Raw genomic sequence first — 18,680 nt, forward strand, 5'->3', positions numbered from 1 at the left:
CCCCACTGTATATTATATAGTATATTCCCCCACTGTATATTATATAGTATGTTCCCCCCACTGTATATTATATAGTATATTCCCCCCACTGTATATTATATAGTATATTCCCCCCACTGTATATTATATAGTATATTCCCCCCACTGTATATTATATAGTATATTCCCCCCCCTGTATATTATATAGTATGTTCCCCCCACTGTATGTTATATAGTATGTTCCCCCCACTGTATATTATATAGTATGTTCCCCCCACTGTATATTATATAGTATATTCCCCCCCCACTGTATATTATATAGTATATTCCCCCCACTGTATATTATATAGTATATTCCCCCCACTGTATATTATATAGTATATTCCCCCCACTGTATATTATATAGTATATCCCCCCCCACTGTATATTATATAGTATATTCCCCCCACTGTATATTATATAGTATGTTCCCCCCCACTGTATGTTATATAGTATGTTCCCCCCACTGTATATTATATAGTATGTTCCCCCCACTGTATATTATATAGTATATTCCCCCCCACTGTATATTATATAGTATATTCCCCCCACTGTATATTATATAGTATATTCCCCCACTGTATATTATATAGTATATTCCCCCCCACTGTATATTATATAGTATATTCCCCCCACTGTATATTATATAGTATATTCCCCCCACTGTATATTATATAGTATATTCCCCCCACTGTATATTATATAGTATATTCCCCCCACTGTATATTATATAGTATATTCCCCCCACTGTATATTATATAGTATATTCCCCCCACTGTATATTATATAGTATATTCCCCCCCACTGTATATTATATAGTATGTTCCCCCCACTGTATATTATATAGTATATTCCCCCCACTGTATATTATATAGTATATTCCCCCCACTGTATGTTATATAGTATATTCCCCCCCGCTGTATATTATATAGTATGTTCCCCCCACTGTATATTATATAGTATGTTCCCCCCACTGTATATTATATAGTATATTCCCCCCACTGTATATTATATAGTATATTCCCCCCACTGTATGTTATATAGTATATTCCCCCCACTGTATATTATATAGTATTTTCCCCCCACTGTATATTATATAGTATATTCCCCCCACTGTATATTATATAGTATATTCCCCCCACTGTATATTATATAGTATATTCCCCCCCACTGTATATTATATAGTATATTCCCCCCCACTGTATATTATATAGTATATTCCCCCCCACTGTATATTATATAGTATATTCCCCCCACTGTATATTATATAGTATATTCCCCCCACTGTATATTATATAGTACATTCCCCCCACTGTATATTATATAGTATATTCCCCCCACTGTATAGTATATAGTATATACCCCCCACTGTATATTATATAGTATATTCCCCCCACTGTATATTATATAGTATATTCCCCCCACTGTATATTATATAGTATATTCCCCCCACTGTATATTATATAGTACATTCCCCCCACTGTATATTATATAGTATATTCCCCCCACTGTATATTATATAGTATATTCCCCCCACTGTATATTATATAGTATATTCCCCCCACTGTATATTATATAGTATATTTCCCCCACTGTATATTATATAGTATATTCCCCCCACTGTATATTATATAGTATATTCCCCCCACTGTATGTTATATAGTATATTCCCCCCCGCTGTATATTATATAGTATGTTCCCCCCACTGTATATTATATAGTATATTCCCCCCACTGTATATTATATAGTATATTCCCCCCACTGTATGTTATATAGTATATTCCCCCCCGCTGTATATTATATAGTATGATCCCCCCACTGTATATTATATAGTATATTCCCCCCACTGTATATTATATAGTATATTCCCCCCACTGTATATTATATAGTATATTCCCCCCACTGTATATTATATAGTATATACCCCCACTGTATATTATATAGTATATTCCCCCCACTGTATATTATATAGTATATTCCCCCCACTGTATATTATATAGTATATTCCCCCCACTGTATATTATATAGTATATTCCCCCCACTGTATATTATATAGTATATTCCCCCCACTGTATATTATATAGTATATACCCCCACTGTATATTATATAGTATATTCCCCCCACTGTATATTATATAGTATATTCCCCCCACTGTATATTATATAGTATATTCCCCCCACTGTATATTATATAGTATATTCCCCCTACTGTATATTATATAGTATATTCCCCCCACTGTATATTATATAGTATATTCCCCCACTGTATATTATATAGTATATTCCCCCCACTGTATATTATATAGTATATTCCCCCCACTGTATATTATATAGTATATTCCCCCCACTGTATATTATATAGTATATTCCCCCCACTGTATATTATATAGTATATTCCCCCCACTGTATATTATATAGTATATTCCCCCCACTGTTGTGGAAGACCTCCATGTGTTTATAACTGTAAACAATAAATATATATTTCTTGTATCTCTAGTAAATGACTCCATTGTTTTTTTGTAGCACAACTCCCATCATCCCAGAGTCCGAGGGGCCAATCTGCCAGGACCGGAGACGCAACAACTGTAAAATTATCCAACAGTTTGTAAAAGCTAAAATAAGTGATCAGGGCAGACTCCTTGTGGTGACCCAGTACAGAATATAGTATTTAGCCCGTCCTGTGTGTGATGTATATGTGGTGACCCAGTACAGAATGTAGTATTCTGCTCGTCCTGTGTGTGATGTATATGTGGTGACCCAGTACAGAATGTAGTATTCTGCCCGTCCTGTGTGTGATGTATATGTGGTGACCCAGTACAGAATGTAGTATTCTGCCCGTCCTGTGTGTGATGTATATGTGGTGACCCAGTACAGAATATAGTTTTCTGCCCGTCCTGTGTGTGATGTATATGTGGTGAGCCAGTACAGAATGTAGTATTGTGCCCGTCCTGTGTGTGATGTATATGCGGTGACCCAGTACAGAATGTAGTATTCTGCCCATCCTGTGTGTGATGTATATGTGGTAACCCAGTACAGAATATAGTATTCTGCCCGTCCTGTGTGTGATGTCTATGTGGTGACCCAGTACACAATATAGTATTCTGCCCGTCCTGTGTGTGATGTATATGTGGTGACCCAGTACAGAATATAGTATTCTGCCCGTCCTGTGTGTGATGTATATGTGGTGACCCAGTACACGATATAGTATTCTGCCCGTCCTGTGTGTGATGTATATGCCGTGACCCAGTACACAATATAGTATTTTGCCCGTCCTGTGTGTAATGTATATGTGGTGACCCAGTACAGAATATAGTATTCTGCACGTCCTGTGTGTGATGTATATGTGGTGACCCAGAACAGAATATAGTATTCTACCCGTCCTGCGTGTGATGTATATGTGGTGACCCAGTACAGAATATAGTATTCTGCACGTCCTGGTGTGTGATGTATATGTGGTGACCCAGAACAGAATATAGTATTCTGCCCGTCCTGTGTGTGATGTATATGTGGTGACCCAGTACAGAATATAGTATTCTGCCCGTCCTGTGTGTGATGTATATGTGGTGACCCAGTACAGAATATAGTATTCTGCCCGTCCTGTGTGTGATGTATAGGTGGTGACCCAGTACAGAATATAGTGTTCTGCCTGTCCTGTGTGTGATGTATATGTGGTGACCCAGTACAGAATATAGTATACTGCCCGTCCTGTGTGGCAGATGTTGTCTTCAGTGTACCTCTTGGTCCCATTTTACTCAGGACTCACTATAATATAATGTTATTCTATGGTTAATGTTCTTACATTTTCTATGTACCTGTTGCTTTAAGACTGTTAAGACCTGTTGTTAGGGGAGTGTGCATGAGGTAAACCATGTGACTTGTCAGCCCAATGGGAATCCCCCAAATCTGCCCCTTATATAGTGTGGTGAGTTCAGTGTTAGCTGCCGTACAGTCTGGAGAACGTCTCTGGTTGCAGGATTAGAACACCTCACTCTCTCTCTTCACACAAAGAAAAACCTCAATACCCAGGTGAGAGTAAAGCCTAGAGGTAAGTCAGTCATACAAGTCACTAAAGTCAAGCGTGGGGTGCCATACAGCAAGTCAGTCATATACAGCACAATCAACTACAAGTCCCAGCAAGCCGATAAGCTTCCAAGGTTCACCCTGCACCTCGCTTTCTACCAATCTGAGCTGTAACGGATTTTCCATCTATCCTGCCCCAGTAAGGTCAGTTTTTCCATAACCTTGCGTTGGAGTATTCATTGCCCGTGCCTGGCCCAGGAGAAGCTGGCTCAACCTCAGACGGTGTTTAGATTAACTGTGCCCTGGCGTCACAGAAAGGTTTATTGCACATTAGCCTCACCTAACACCACACCCCTCACCACTCACTGTATACAGACCCCTCAACATTCACTGTATACAGACCCTCAACATTCACTGTATACAGACCCCTCACCACTCACTGTATACAGACCCCTCACCACTCACTGTATACAGACCCCTCACCACTGTATACAGACCCCTCACCACTCACTGTATACAGACCCCTCACCACTCACTGTATACAGACCCCTCACCACTGTATACAGACCCCTCACCACTGTATACAGACCCCTCACCACTGTATACAGACCCCTCACCACTCACTGTATACAGACCCCTCACCACTGTATACAGACCCCTCACCACTGTATACAGACCCCTCACCACTCACTGTATACAGACCCCTCACCACTGTATACAGACCCCTCACCACTCACTGTATACAGACCCCTCAACACTCACTGTATACAGACCCCTCACCACTCACTGTATACAGACCCCTCACCACTGTATACAGAACCCTCACCACTCACTGTATACAGACCCCTCACCACTCACTGTATACAGACCCCTCACCACTCACTGTATACAGACCCCTCACCACTCACTGTATACAGACCCCTCACCACTCACTGTATACAGACCCCTCACCACTCACTGTATACAGACCCCTCACCACTCACTGTATACAGACCCCTCACCACTCACTGTATACAGACCCCTCACCACTGTATACAGACCCCTCACCACTCACTGTATACAGACCCCTCATCACTCACTGTATACAGACCCCTCACCACTGTATACAGACCCCTCACCACTCACTGTATACAGACCCCTCACCACTCACTGTATACAGACCCCTCACCACTCACTGTATACAGACCCCTCACCACTCACTGTATACAGACCCCCTCACCACTCACTGTATACAGACCCCTCACCACTCACTGTATACAGACCCCTCACCACTCACTGTATACAGACCCCTCACCACTGTATACAGACCCCTCACCACTCACTGTATACAGACCCCTCACCACTCACTGTATACAGACCCCTCACCACTCACTGTATACAGACCCCTCACCACTCACTGTATACAGACCCCTCACCACTCACTGTATACAGACCCCTCACCACTCACTGTATACAGACCCCTCACCACTCACTGTATACAGACCCCTCACCACTGTATACAGACCCCTCACCACTCACTGTATACAGACCCCTCATCACTCACTGTATACAGACCCCTCACCACTGTATACAGACCCCTCACCACTCACTGTATACAGACCCCTCACCACTCACTGTATACAGACCCCTCACCACTCACTGTATACAGACCCCTCACCACTGTATACAGACCCATCACCACTCACTGTATACAGACCCCTCACCACTCACTGTATACAGACCCCTCACCACTCACTGTATACAGACCCCTCATCACTCACTGTATACAGACCCCTCAACATTCACTGTATACAGACCCCTCACCACTGTATACAGACCCCTCACCACTGTATACAGACCCCTCACCACTCACTGTATACAGACCCCTCACCACTGTATACAGACCCCTCACCACTCACTGTATACAGACCCCTCACCACTCACTGTATACAGACCCCTCACCACTGTATACAGACCCCTCACCACTCACTGTATACAGACCCCTCACCACTCACTGTATACAGACCCCTCACCACTCACTGTATACAGACCCCTCACCACTGTATACAGACCCCTCACCACTCACTGTATACAGACCCCTCACCACTCACTGTATACAGACCCCTCACCACTCACTGTATACAGACCCCTCACCACTCACTGTATACAGACCCCTCACCACTGTATACAGACCCCTCACCACTCACTGTATACAGACCCCTCAACATTCACTGTATACAGACCCCTCACCACTGTATACAGACCCCTCAACATTCACTGTATACAGACCCCTCAACATTCACTGTATACAGACCCCTCACCACTGTATACAGACCCCTCAACATTCACTGTATACAGACCCCTCACCACTCACTGTATACAGACCCCTCACCACTCACTGTATACAGACCCCTCAACATTCACTGTATACAGACCCCTCAACATTCACTGTATACAGACCCCTCAACATTCACTGTATACAGACCCCTCACCACTGTATACAGACCCCTCACCACTCACTGTATACAGACCCCTCACCACTCACTGTATACAGACCCCTCACCACTCACTGTATACAGACCCCTCACCACTCACTGTATACAGACCCCTCACCACTGTATACAGACCCCTCACCACTCACTGTATACAGACCCCCTCACCACTCACTGTATACAGACCCCTCAACATTCACTGTATACAGACCCCTCACCACTCACTGTATACAGACCCCTCACCACTGTATACAGACCCCTCACCACTCACTGTATACAGACCCCTCACCACTCACTGTATACAGACCCCTCACCACTCACTGTATACAGACCCCTCACCACTCACTGTATACAGACCCCTCACCACTCACTGTATACAGACCCCTCACCACTGTATACAGACCCCTCACCACTCACTGTATACAGACCCCTCACCACTCACTGTATACAGACCCCTCACCACTCACTGTATACAGACCCCTCACCACTGTATACAGACCCCTCACCACTCACTGTATACAGACCCCTCACCACTGTATACAGACCCCTCAACATTCACTGTATACAGACCCCTCACCACTCACTGTATACAGACCCCTCACCACTCACTGTATACAGACCCCTCACCACTCACTGTATACAGACCCCTCACCACTGTATACAGACCCCTCACCACTCACTGTATACAGACCCCTCACCACTCACTGTATACAGACCCCTCACCACTGTATACAGACCCCTCACCACTCACTGTATACAGACCCCTCACCACTCACTGTATACAGACCCCTCACCACTCACTGTATACAGACCCCTCACCACTCACTGTATACAGACCCCTCACCACTCACTGTATACAGACCCCTCAACATTCACTGTATACAGACCCCTCAACATTCACTGTATACAGACCCCTCACCACTCACTGTATACAGACCCCTCACCACTTACTGTATACAGACCCCTCACCACTCACTGTATACAGACCCCTCACCACTCACTGTATACAGACCCCTCACCACTGTATACAGACCCACTCAACTTCACTGTATACAGACCCCTCAACATTCACTGTATACAGACCCCTCACCACTGTATACAGACCCCTCACCACTGTATACAGACCCCTCAACACTTCACTGTATACAGACCCCTCACCCACTGTATACAGACCCCTCACCACTGTATACAGACCCCTCACCACTGTATACAGACCCCTCACCACTCACTGTATACAGACCCCTCACCACTCACTGTATACAGACCCCTCACCACTCACTGTATACAGACCCCTCACCACTCACTGTATACAGACCCCTCACCACTCACTGTATACAGACCCCTCACCACTCACTGTATACAGACCCCTCACCACTCACTGTATACAGACCCCTCACCACTCACTGTATACAGACCCCTCAACATTCACTGTATACAGACCCCTCACCACTGTATACAGACCCCTCACCACTCACTGTATACAGACCCCTCAACATTCACTGTATACAGACCCCTCACCACTCACTGTATACAGACCCCTCACCACTCACTGTATACAGACCCCTCACCACTCACTGTATACAGACCCCTCACCACTCACTGTATACAGACCCCTCACCACTCACTGTATACAGACCCCTCACCACTCACTGTATACAGACCCCTCACCACTCACTGTATACAGACCCCTCACCACTCACTGTATACAGACCCCTCACCACTCACTGTATACAGACCCCTCACCACTGTATACAGACCCCTCACCACTCACTGTATACAGACCCCTCACCACTCACTGTATACAGACCCCTCACCACTCACTGTATACAGACCCCTCACCACTGTATACAGACCCCTCACCACTGTATACAGACCCCTCACCACTCACTGTATACAGACCCCTCACCACTTACTGTATACAGACCCCTCACCACTCACTGTATACAGACCCCTCACCACTCACTGTATACAGACCCCTCACCACTCACTGTATACAGACCCCTCACCACTCACTGTATACAGACCCCTCACCACTGTATACAGACCCCTCACCACTCACTGTATACAGACCCCTCACCACTGTATACAGACCCCTCACCACTCACTGTATACAGACCCCTCACCACTCACTGTATACAGACCCCTCACCACTCACTGTATACAGACCCCTCACCACTGTATACAGACCCCTCACCACTGTATACAGACCCCTCACCACTCACTGTATACAGACCCCTCACCACTTACTGTATACAGACCCCTCACCACTCACTGTATACAGACCCCTCACCACTCACTGTATACAGACCCCTCACCACTCACTGTATACAGACCCCTCACCACTTACTGTATACAGACCCCTCACCACTCACTGTATACAGACCCCTCACCACTCACTGTATACAGACCCCTCACCACTGTATACAGACCCCTCACCACTCACTGTATACAGACCCCTCACCACTTACTGTATACAGACCCCTCACCACTCACTGTATACAGACCCCTCACCACTCACTGTATACAGACCCCTCACCACTGTATACAGACCCCTCAACATTCACTGTATACAGACCCCTCACCACTCACTGTATACAGACCCCTCACCACTGTATACAGACCCCTCAACATTCACTATATACAGACCCCTCAACATTCACTGTATACAGACCCCTCACCACTGTATACAGAACCCTCATCACTCACTGTATACAGACCCCTCACCACTGTATACAGACCCCTCACCACTGTATACAGACCCCTCACCACTCACTGTATACAGACCCCTCACCACTGTATACAGACCCCTCACCACTGTATACAGACCCCTCACCACTCACTGTATACAGACCCCTCACCACTCACTGTATACAGACCCCTCACCACTCACTGTATACAGACCCCTCACCACTCACTGTATACAGACCCCTCACCACTGTATACAGACCCCTCACCACTGTATACAGACCCCTCACCACTGTATACAGACCCCTCACCACTGTATACAGACCCCTCACCACTCACTGTATACAGACCCCTCAACATTCACTGTATACAGACCCCTCACCACTCACTGTATACAGACCCCTCAACATTCACTGTATACAGACCCCTCACCACTGTATACAGACCCCTCACCACTCACTGTATACAGACCCCTCACCACTCACTGTATACAGACCCCTCACCACTCACTGTATACAGACCCCTCACCACTCACTGTATACAGACCCCTCACCACTCACTGTATACAGACCCCTCACCACTCACTGTATACAGACCCCTCACCACTCACTGTATACAGACCCCTCACCACTCACTGTATACAGACCCCTCATCACTCACTGTATACAGACCCCTCACCACTGTATACAGACCCCTCACCACTCACTGTATACAGACCCCTCACCACTCACTGTATACAGACCCCTCACCACTCACTGTATACAGACCCCTCACCACTCACTGTATACAGACCCCTCACCACTCACTCACTGTATACAGACCCCTCACCACTCACTGTATACAGACCCCTCACCACTCACTGTATACAGACCCCTCACCACTGTATACAGACCCCTCACCACTCACTGTATGCAGACCCCTCACCACTGTATACAGACCCCTCATCACTCACTGTATACAGACCCCTCACCACTGTATACAGACCCCTCACCACTGTATACAGACCCCTCACCACTCACTGTATACAGACCCCTCACCACTGTATACAGACCCCTCACCACTGTATACAGACCCCTCACCACTCACTGTATACAGACCCCTCACCACTCACTGTATACAGACCCCTCACCACTCACTGTATACAGACCCCTCACCACTCACTGTATACAGACCCCTCACCACTGTATACAGACCCCTCACCACTGTATACAGACCCCTCACCACTGTATACAGACCCCTCACCACTGTATACAGACCCCTCACCACTCACTGTATACAGACCCCTCACCACTCACTGTATACAGACCCCTCACCACTGTATACAGACCCCTCAACATTCACTGTATACAGACCCCTCACCACTCACTGTATACAGACCCCTCACCACTCACTGTATACAGACCCCTCACCACTCACTGTATACAGACCCCTCACCACTCACTGTATACAGACCCCTCACCACTCACTGTATACAGACCCCTCACCACTCACTGTATACAGACCCCTCACCACTCACTGTATACAGACCCCTCACCACTCACTGTATACAGACCCCTCACCACTCACTGTATACAGACCCCTCACCACTCACTGTATACAGACCCCTCAACATTCACTGTATACAGACCCCTCACCACTCACTGTATACAGACCCCTCACCACTCACTGTATACAGACCCCTCACCACTCACTGTATACAGACCCCTCAACATTCACTGTATACAGACCCCTCACCACTCACTGTATACAGACCCCTCAACATTCACTGTATACAGACCCCTCACCACTCACTGTATACAGACCCCTCACCACTGTATACAGACCCCTCACCACTCACTGTATACAGACCCCTCACCACTCACTGTATACAGACCCCTCACCACTCACTGTATACAGACCCCTCACCACTCACTGTATACAGACCCCTCACCACTCACTGTATACAGACCCCTCACCACTCACTGTATACAGACCCCTCACCACTGTATACAGACCCCTCACCACTGTATACAGACCCCTCACCACTGTATACAGACCCCTCACCACTGTATACAGACCCCTCACCACTCACTGTATACAGACCCCTCACCACTCACTGTATACAGACCCCTCACCACTGTATACAGACCCCTCAACATTCACTGTATACAGACCCCTCACCACTCACTGTATACAGACCCCTCACCACTCACTGTATACAGACCCCTCAACATTCACTGTATACAGACCCCTCACCACTCACTGTATACAGACCCCTCACCACTGTATACAGACCCCTCACCACTCACTGTATACAGACCCCTCACCACTCACTGTATACAGACCCCTCACCACTCACTGTATACAGACCCCTCACCACTCACTGTATACAGACCCCTCACCACTCACTGTATACAGACCCCTCACCACTCACTGTATACAGACCCCTCACCACTCACTGTATACAGACCCCTCACCACTCACTGTATACAGACCCCTCACCACTCACTGTATACAGACCCCTCACCACTCACTGTATACAGACCCCTCACCACTCACTGTATACAGACCCCTCACCACTCACTGTATACAGACCCCTCACCACTCACTGTATACAGACCCCTCACCACTCACTGTATACAGACCCCTCACCACTCACTGTATACAGACCCCTCACCACTCACTGTATACAGACCCCTCACCACTCACTGTATACAGACCCCTCACCACTGTATACAGACCCCTCACCACTCACTGTATACAGACCCCTCACCACTCACTGTATACAGACCCCTCACCACTCACTGTATACAGACCCCTCACCACTCACTGTATACAGACCCCTCACCACTCACTGTATACAGACCCCTCACCACTCACTGTATACAGACCCCTCACCACTCACTGTATACAGACCCCTCACCACTCACTGTATACAGACCCCTCACCACTCACTGTATACAGACCCCTCACCACTCACTGTATACAGACCCCTCACCACTCACTGTATACAGACCCCTCACCACTCACTGTATACAGACCCCTCACCACTCACTGTATACAGACCCCTCACCACTCACTCACTGTATACAGACCCCTCACCACTCACTGTATACAGACCCCTCACCACTCACTGTATACAGACCCCTCACCACTGTATACAGACCCCTCACCACTCACTGTATACAGACCCCTCACCACTCACTGTATACAGACCCCTCACCACTCACTGTATACAGACCCCTCACCACTCACTGTATACAGACCCCTCACCACTCACTGTATACAGACCCCTCACCACTCACTGTATACAGACCCCTCACCACTCACTGTATACAGACCCCTCACCACTCACTGTATACAGACCCCTCACCACTGTATACAGACCCCTCACCACTCACTCTGTGTAGACCTTGAGTAGCCGACTCTCTTCCGTCATGGGGTAGAGGTCCTGGATGTCCACCGCCATATTCTCCTGCGTTTGCTTTAGTGTCTGGAAACATCCGGCGGTGAGATCCCAGACACCATGGAAACTGTCATTAAGAGTCTTCAGCAACGACAAATAATCAGAATCCGAGACATCTGGGAACAAATCGCAACAATGAGACTGTATATCCATAATATCATTATATTACTATTATATCAGTGATGTCATACAGTGGGCGGGGCTGTGATCACATGTCATTATATTACTATTATATTATATCAGTGATGTCATACAGGGGGCGGGGCTGTGATCACATGTCATTATATTACTATTATATTATATCAGTGATGTCATACAGGGGGCGGGGCTGTGATCTCATGTCATTATATTACTATTATATTATATCAGTGATGTCATACAGGGGGCGGGGCTGTGATCACATGTCATTATATTACTAATATATTATATCAGTGATGTCATACAGGGGGCGGGGCTGTGATCACATGTCATTATATTACTATTATATCAGTGATGTCATACAGGGGGCGGGGCTGTGATCACATGTCATTATATTACTATTATATCAGTGATGTCATACAGGGGGGGGGCTGTGATCACATATCATTATATTACTATTATATCAGTGATGTCATACAGGGGGCGGGGCTGTGATCACATATCATTATATTACTATTATATCACTGATGTCATACAAGGGGCGGGGCTGGGATCACATGTCATTATATTACTATTATATTATATCAGTGATGTCATACAGGAGGCGGGGCTGTGATCACATGTCATTATATTACTATTATATTATATCAGTGATGTCATACAGGGGGCGGGGCTGTGATCACATGTCATTATATTACTATTATATTATATCACTGATGTCATACAAGGGGCGGGGCTGGGATCACATGTCATTATATTACTATTATATTATATCACTGATGTCATACAGGGGGCGGAGCTGTGATCACATGTCATTATAATTCTATTATATTATATCAGTGATGTCATACAGGGGGCGGGGCTGTGATCACATGTCATTATATTACTATTATATCAGTGATATCCTACAGGAGGCGGGGCTGTGATCACATGTCATTATATTACTATTATATCAGTGATGTCATACAGGGGGCGGGGCTGTGATCACATGTCATTATATTACTATTATATCAGTGATGTCATACAGGGGGCGAGGCTGTGATCACATGTCATTATATTACTATTATATCAGTGATGTCATACAGGGGGCGGGGTTGTGATCACATGTCATTATATTACTATTATATGATATAAGTGATGTCATACATGGGGCGGGGCTGTGATCTCATGTCATTATATTACTAATATATTAGTGATGTCATACAGGGGGCGGGGCTGTGATCACATGATATAGGGGCTGGCTCTCAGCAGTAGAGATTATAATTTACCTGTGACCTGTAATAACTTGTTCAGGACGATGGTGTTTATCTGTGACAATGAGGATAAGAAATCTTCCTCTGATTTCAGGAGATTTTCTGTCTCTGTCAGGATCAGATTCTGAAGACAAAGATTATTATACATCACCAGAACAGACGGAGCAGATCACATAAACCTCTGTAATCTTATATCATATATACACTTCCTGTATAACGGTCTAGAGCTGCACTCACTATTCTGCTGTTACATCATGTCTTATCCTCCAGAGCTGCACTCACTATTCTGCTGTTACATCATGTCTTATCCTCCAGTGCTGCACTCACTATTCTGCTGTTACATCATGTGTTATCCTTCAGAGCTGCACTCACTATTCTGCTGTTACATCATGTCTTATCCTCCAGAGCTGCATTCACTATTCTACCCTTAGATCATGTTTTAACCCCCAAAGCTGCACTCACTATTCTGCTGCTGTTCTTCATATCTCCAGTCACTCACTATTCTGCTGTTACTTCTTGCCTCCAGTCACCTCCAGAGCTGCACTCACTATGATTCTGTTTTCTTGTTTCCTATTCCTGTATAGTGCATTATGGGAGCTCTGGATGTGACTGGAGATATAATGTAACTGATGGATGATGATGAGGAGAGTAGTCACTATAACCCCCCCCCCCTCCTTCACTGATGAGGTGACTGTATATAGTAACAGCTCTGGGCTCCGGTCCTTGTATATGTCCCTGACTCCATGATCTCTAGAGGTCCCTGTCTGAAGGGTCTGACTTACCCTAATGGTGGATCCATCTATCGGCCTCTTGACGTCCTTCCCGGTTGGCTCGCGGCGGGCCGGCCTCCTGGGTAGTGATTTGGGCCTGGACATGTCTGGGGGCGTCTGATGGCGGGGTTCAGCATGTGTCACAAATCTCTGAACTTTGGGGAGAGAGAAGCAGGAGCGGAGTCATCTAGTAATCTAAAAAAATCCAAAAAGTAACAAACAATCCCAATAAATTGTTACATGTTACAACATAGGAGACAATGTATCAGTGCCGGCCGCGGCCTCATATCTTAACCCTCTGATCACTGGTTTCCAGGCATTCTCTCCTTTCTGAGGGATATTTGGACGTTCTTTACTCCTGTCTGGGAAAACTGGGTGACAGCTAATATTAGACCTAGATTGTTACCCAGCTTTTCTGGGATCCTGATTTGTCTATTTATACAGGGACACAAACCCTGGTCCCATTTTTTCATAGGTTTATGAGAAAGCTGAGTGGAGGCTCTACTGGCAGCCATATTGGACCCTGCTTCCCAGCTTTTCTGGAATCCTGACCAGCATATTTGCCCAGTTGTGCAGAAATAAAAGTCCTGGTGCCATATCCCCCAGATTTCTAAAAAAGCTGAGTGGATGCTGTACTGGTGAGCATACTGGATATCTTATGGCTGTGTTTCTCAAGCAAGGTTCTCAGCTGTTGCAAAACTACAACTCCCAGCATTCCCGGACAGCCGTTTTGCAACAGCTGGAGGCACCCTGCTTGGTAAACACTATCTTATGGTTTCAGGGACGTGAGTCAGCAGCATTGGCCCCTGGTGATGATGATGATGAGCGCTGGTATTTCTATTTTCTTCTACTTCCCTACTGAGAATCTGAATCATCATTATAAAAATAGCAAATTCCTTATTTTTCTCAAATAGTGTAAAAAATCTGACCCTGTGACATCCCTGCAGCTAGTGTGCAGTGTAACCCCACAATAAAGGGTAAATGCCGCTCCCCCAAAACAGCACTGCCCAAACATATGGACTACAGGGGGAATGAGTTGCGGAAAAATTTGAAACTTTTTGCCAATCTGCGCGGTGCTCCCCAAGTGGGCATAGCTTGGCACAGTGGGGCAGGGTTTTGCATGAAGAGGGTTGTGCCAGCCTTCCTGATTTACAGTCTCTCATGGTACAGAAGCTACAACATGTGGATGAAACTAAGTTTGCTGTCGGAGGGTCAAAAAATGGACCAAATGAGGGAAGGTAGCCTCAAACTTTAATAAACAACGCAGCTAAGCTGGAGTCACTGGCCATAGCTGAGCAGTGTACAGCAGTATAAAGCAGTGTAAAGCAGTGTAATGCAGTGTAAAGCAGTGTAAGGCAGTGTAATGCAGTGTAAAGCAGTGTAATGCAGTATAAAGCAGTGTAATGCAGTGTAAAGCAGTGTAATGCAGTGTAAAGCAGTGTAAGGCAGTGTAATGCAGTGTAAAGCAGTGTAATGCAGTATAAAGCTGTGTAAAGCAGTGTAAAGCAGTGTAAGGCAGTGTAATGCAGTGTAAAGCAGTGTAATGCAGTATAAAGCTGTGTAAAGCAGTGTAAAGCAGTGTAAGGCAGTGTAATGCAGTGTAAAGCAGTATAATGCAGTGTAAAGCAGTGTAAAGCAGTGTAATGCAGTGTAATGCAGTGTAAAGCATGGAGAACCGAGCAGCATGTAATGAGACGTGAGATACTGTGCAGACTACAGACCTCAATAAAAATCCCAACTAAAATACAGTCACTGGGTAATGGAAAAGAGCGGCAGTGTACAGCATGGGGGACAGCGCGAGCATCTGCTTTATAATCACATAGCAGGGACCACCCCAAGGATAAAATGTGACCGCGGTGTCCAAAGGCTGAAAATACATCATTCAGCACAAACCCAATTCCCAGCAGCAGTTGTGACAGTGGATTCGGCCGCTGCTCTAAGGTGACCTTGCACCATTATTTCCACATTGAGTTCTGTAAAGGAACCAGCAGAGCGTTCAGTGATGTAAGAGATTTCCTGCAGAGCTGACTCAGGGATTGTACCGCAAACCAGTCACATGACTCCTCATAAGGGAGGGGGCACATACTTTATACATCAGGAGGAGAGGATAAAGTGGATAAAACAGGGGAGAAGAAGATAGGATAAAGGGGGAGAGAAGAGGATAAAGGAGAGGGAAGAGGAGAGGATAAAAGAAGATAGAAAAAGAGAAGATAAAGGAGGAGAGAAGAGGAGAGGATATATAGGAGAGAGGAGAGGTTAAAGGAGGAGAAGAGGGGAGAATAAAGGAGAGAAATGACGATAAGAGGAGAGGATAAAAGAAAGAGAAGAGGGGATGAGAGGATAAAGGAGGAGAGAGGATAAAGAAGAAGATAAAAGAGGAGAGGATAATGGAGAGAGGAGAAGGGATTGCTTACTTGTGGGTTAGGAAGTGCCAGTCATAAGTTATAAAGTAAATGATAACACAGGGATACAATGTATCAATGTTGTGGTGAGGGGGCGGGGCTCCAGCATTGCTGCTCTGCACTTGTGTCATTATTGTTTGCTTTGCTATTACATTGTGCTGCACTGATTGTTTGTTTGACATTATCTTATCCCGTAATATGATCACTGTGATATTTGGTCCCAACTGTTATAGGCCACACTGTAAGATATTCCTACCGTAGTGTGTCCAAACTATAATATGACCCTACTGTAATATCACTCCATATTATATGACCCTATCGTAATATCACTCCATATTATATGACCCTACTGTAATATCACTCCATATTTTATGACCCTACTGTAATATCACTCCATATTATATGACCCTATCGTAATATCACTCCATATTATATGACCCTACTGTAATATCACACCATATTATATGACCCTACTGTAATATCACTCCATATTATATGACCCTACTGTAATATCACTCCATATTATATGACCCTATCGTAATATCACTCCATATTATATGACCCTACTGTAATATCACTCCATATTATATGACCCTACTGTAATATCACTCCATATTATATGACCCTACTGTAATATCACTCCATATTATATGACCCTACTGTAATATCACTCCATATAATAAGACCCTACTGTAATATCACTCCATATTATATGACCCTACTGTAATATCACTCCATATTATATGACCCTACTGTAATATCACTCCATATTATATGACCCTACTGTAATATCACCCCATATTATATGACCCTACTGTAATATCACTCCATATTATATGACCCTACTGTAATATCACTCTATATAATAAGACCCTACTGTAATATCACTCTATATAATAACACCCTACTGTAATATCACCCCATATTATATGACCCTACTGTAATATCACTCCATATTATATGACCCTACTGTAATATCACTCCATATTATATGACCCTACTGTAATATCACTCCATATTATATGACCCTACTGTAATATCACCCCATATTATATGACCCTACTGTAATATCACTGCATATTATATGACCCTACTGTAATATCACCCCATATTATATGACCCTACTGTAATATCACTCCATATTATATGACCCTACTGTAATATCACCCCATATTATATGACCCTACTGTAATATCACTCCATATTATATGACCCTACTGTAATATCACTCCATATTATGACCCTACTGTAATATCACTCTATATAATAAGACCCTACTGTAATATCACTCTATATAATAAGACCCTACTGTAATATCACTCCATATTATATGACCCTACTGTAATATCACTCCATATAAGACCCTACTGTAATATCACTCCATATTATATGACCCTACTGTAATATCACTCCATATTATATGACCCTACTGTAATATCACTCCATATTATATGACCCTACTGTAATATCACCCCATA

General features: G+C 44.9%; 1 protein-coding gene across 8 annotated transcripts in view; it reads right to left on the reverse strand.

Moving 5' to 3' along the window:
• ALS2CL (ALS2 C-terminal like) overlaps positions 1–18,680 on the reverse strand; it is a gene marked incomplete at its 3' end in the record, with an annotated part of 91,942 nt that overhangs the window by 42,613 nt on the left and 30,649 nt on the right. For 6 of the 8 annotated variants that reach the window (XM_056518718.1, XM_056518713.1, XM_056518711.1 and 3 more), the window contains 3 exon segments: positions 12,575–12,755; positions 14,046–14,154; positions 14,813–14,955. In XM_056518718.1, the coding sequence (XP_056374693.1) occupies positions 12,575–12,755; positions 14,046–14,154; positions 14,813–14,905 (383 nt within the window). 8 annotated transcript variants of the gene reach the window in all.

Source organism: Hyla sarda, chromosome 5 (genome assembly GCF_029499605.1).
Source record: "Hyla sarda isolate aHylSar1 chromosome 5, aHylSar1.hap1, whole genome shotgun sequence".
NCBI classification, from domain to species: Eukaryota; Metazoa; Chordata; class Amphibia; order Anura; family Hylidae; genus Hyla; species Hyla sarda.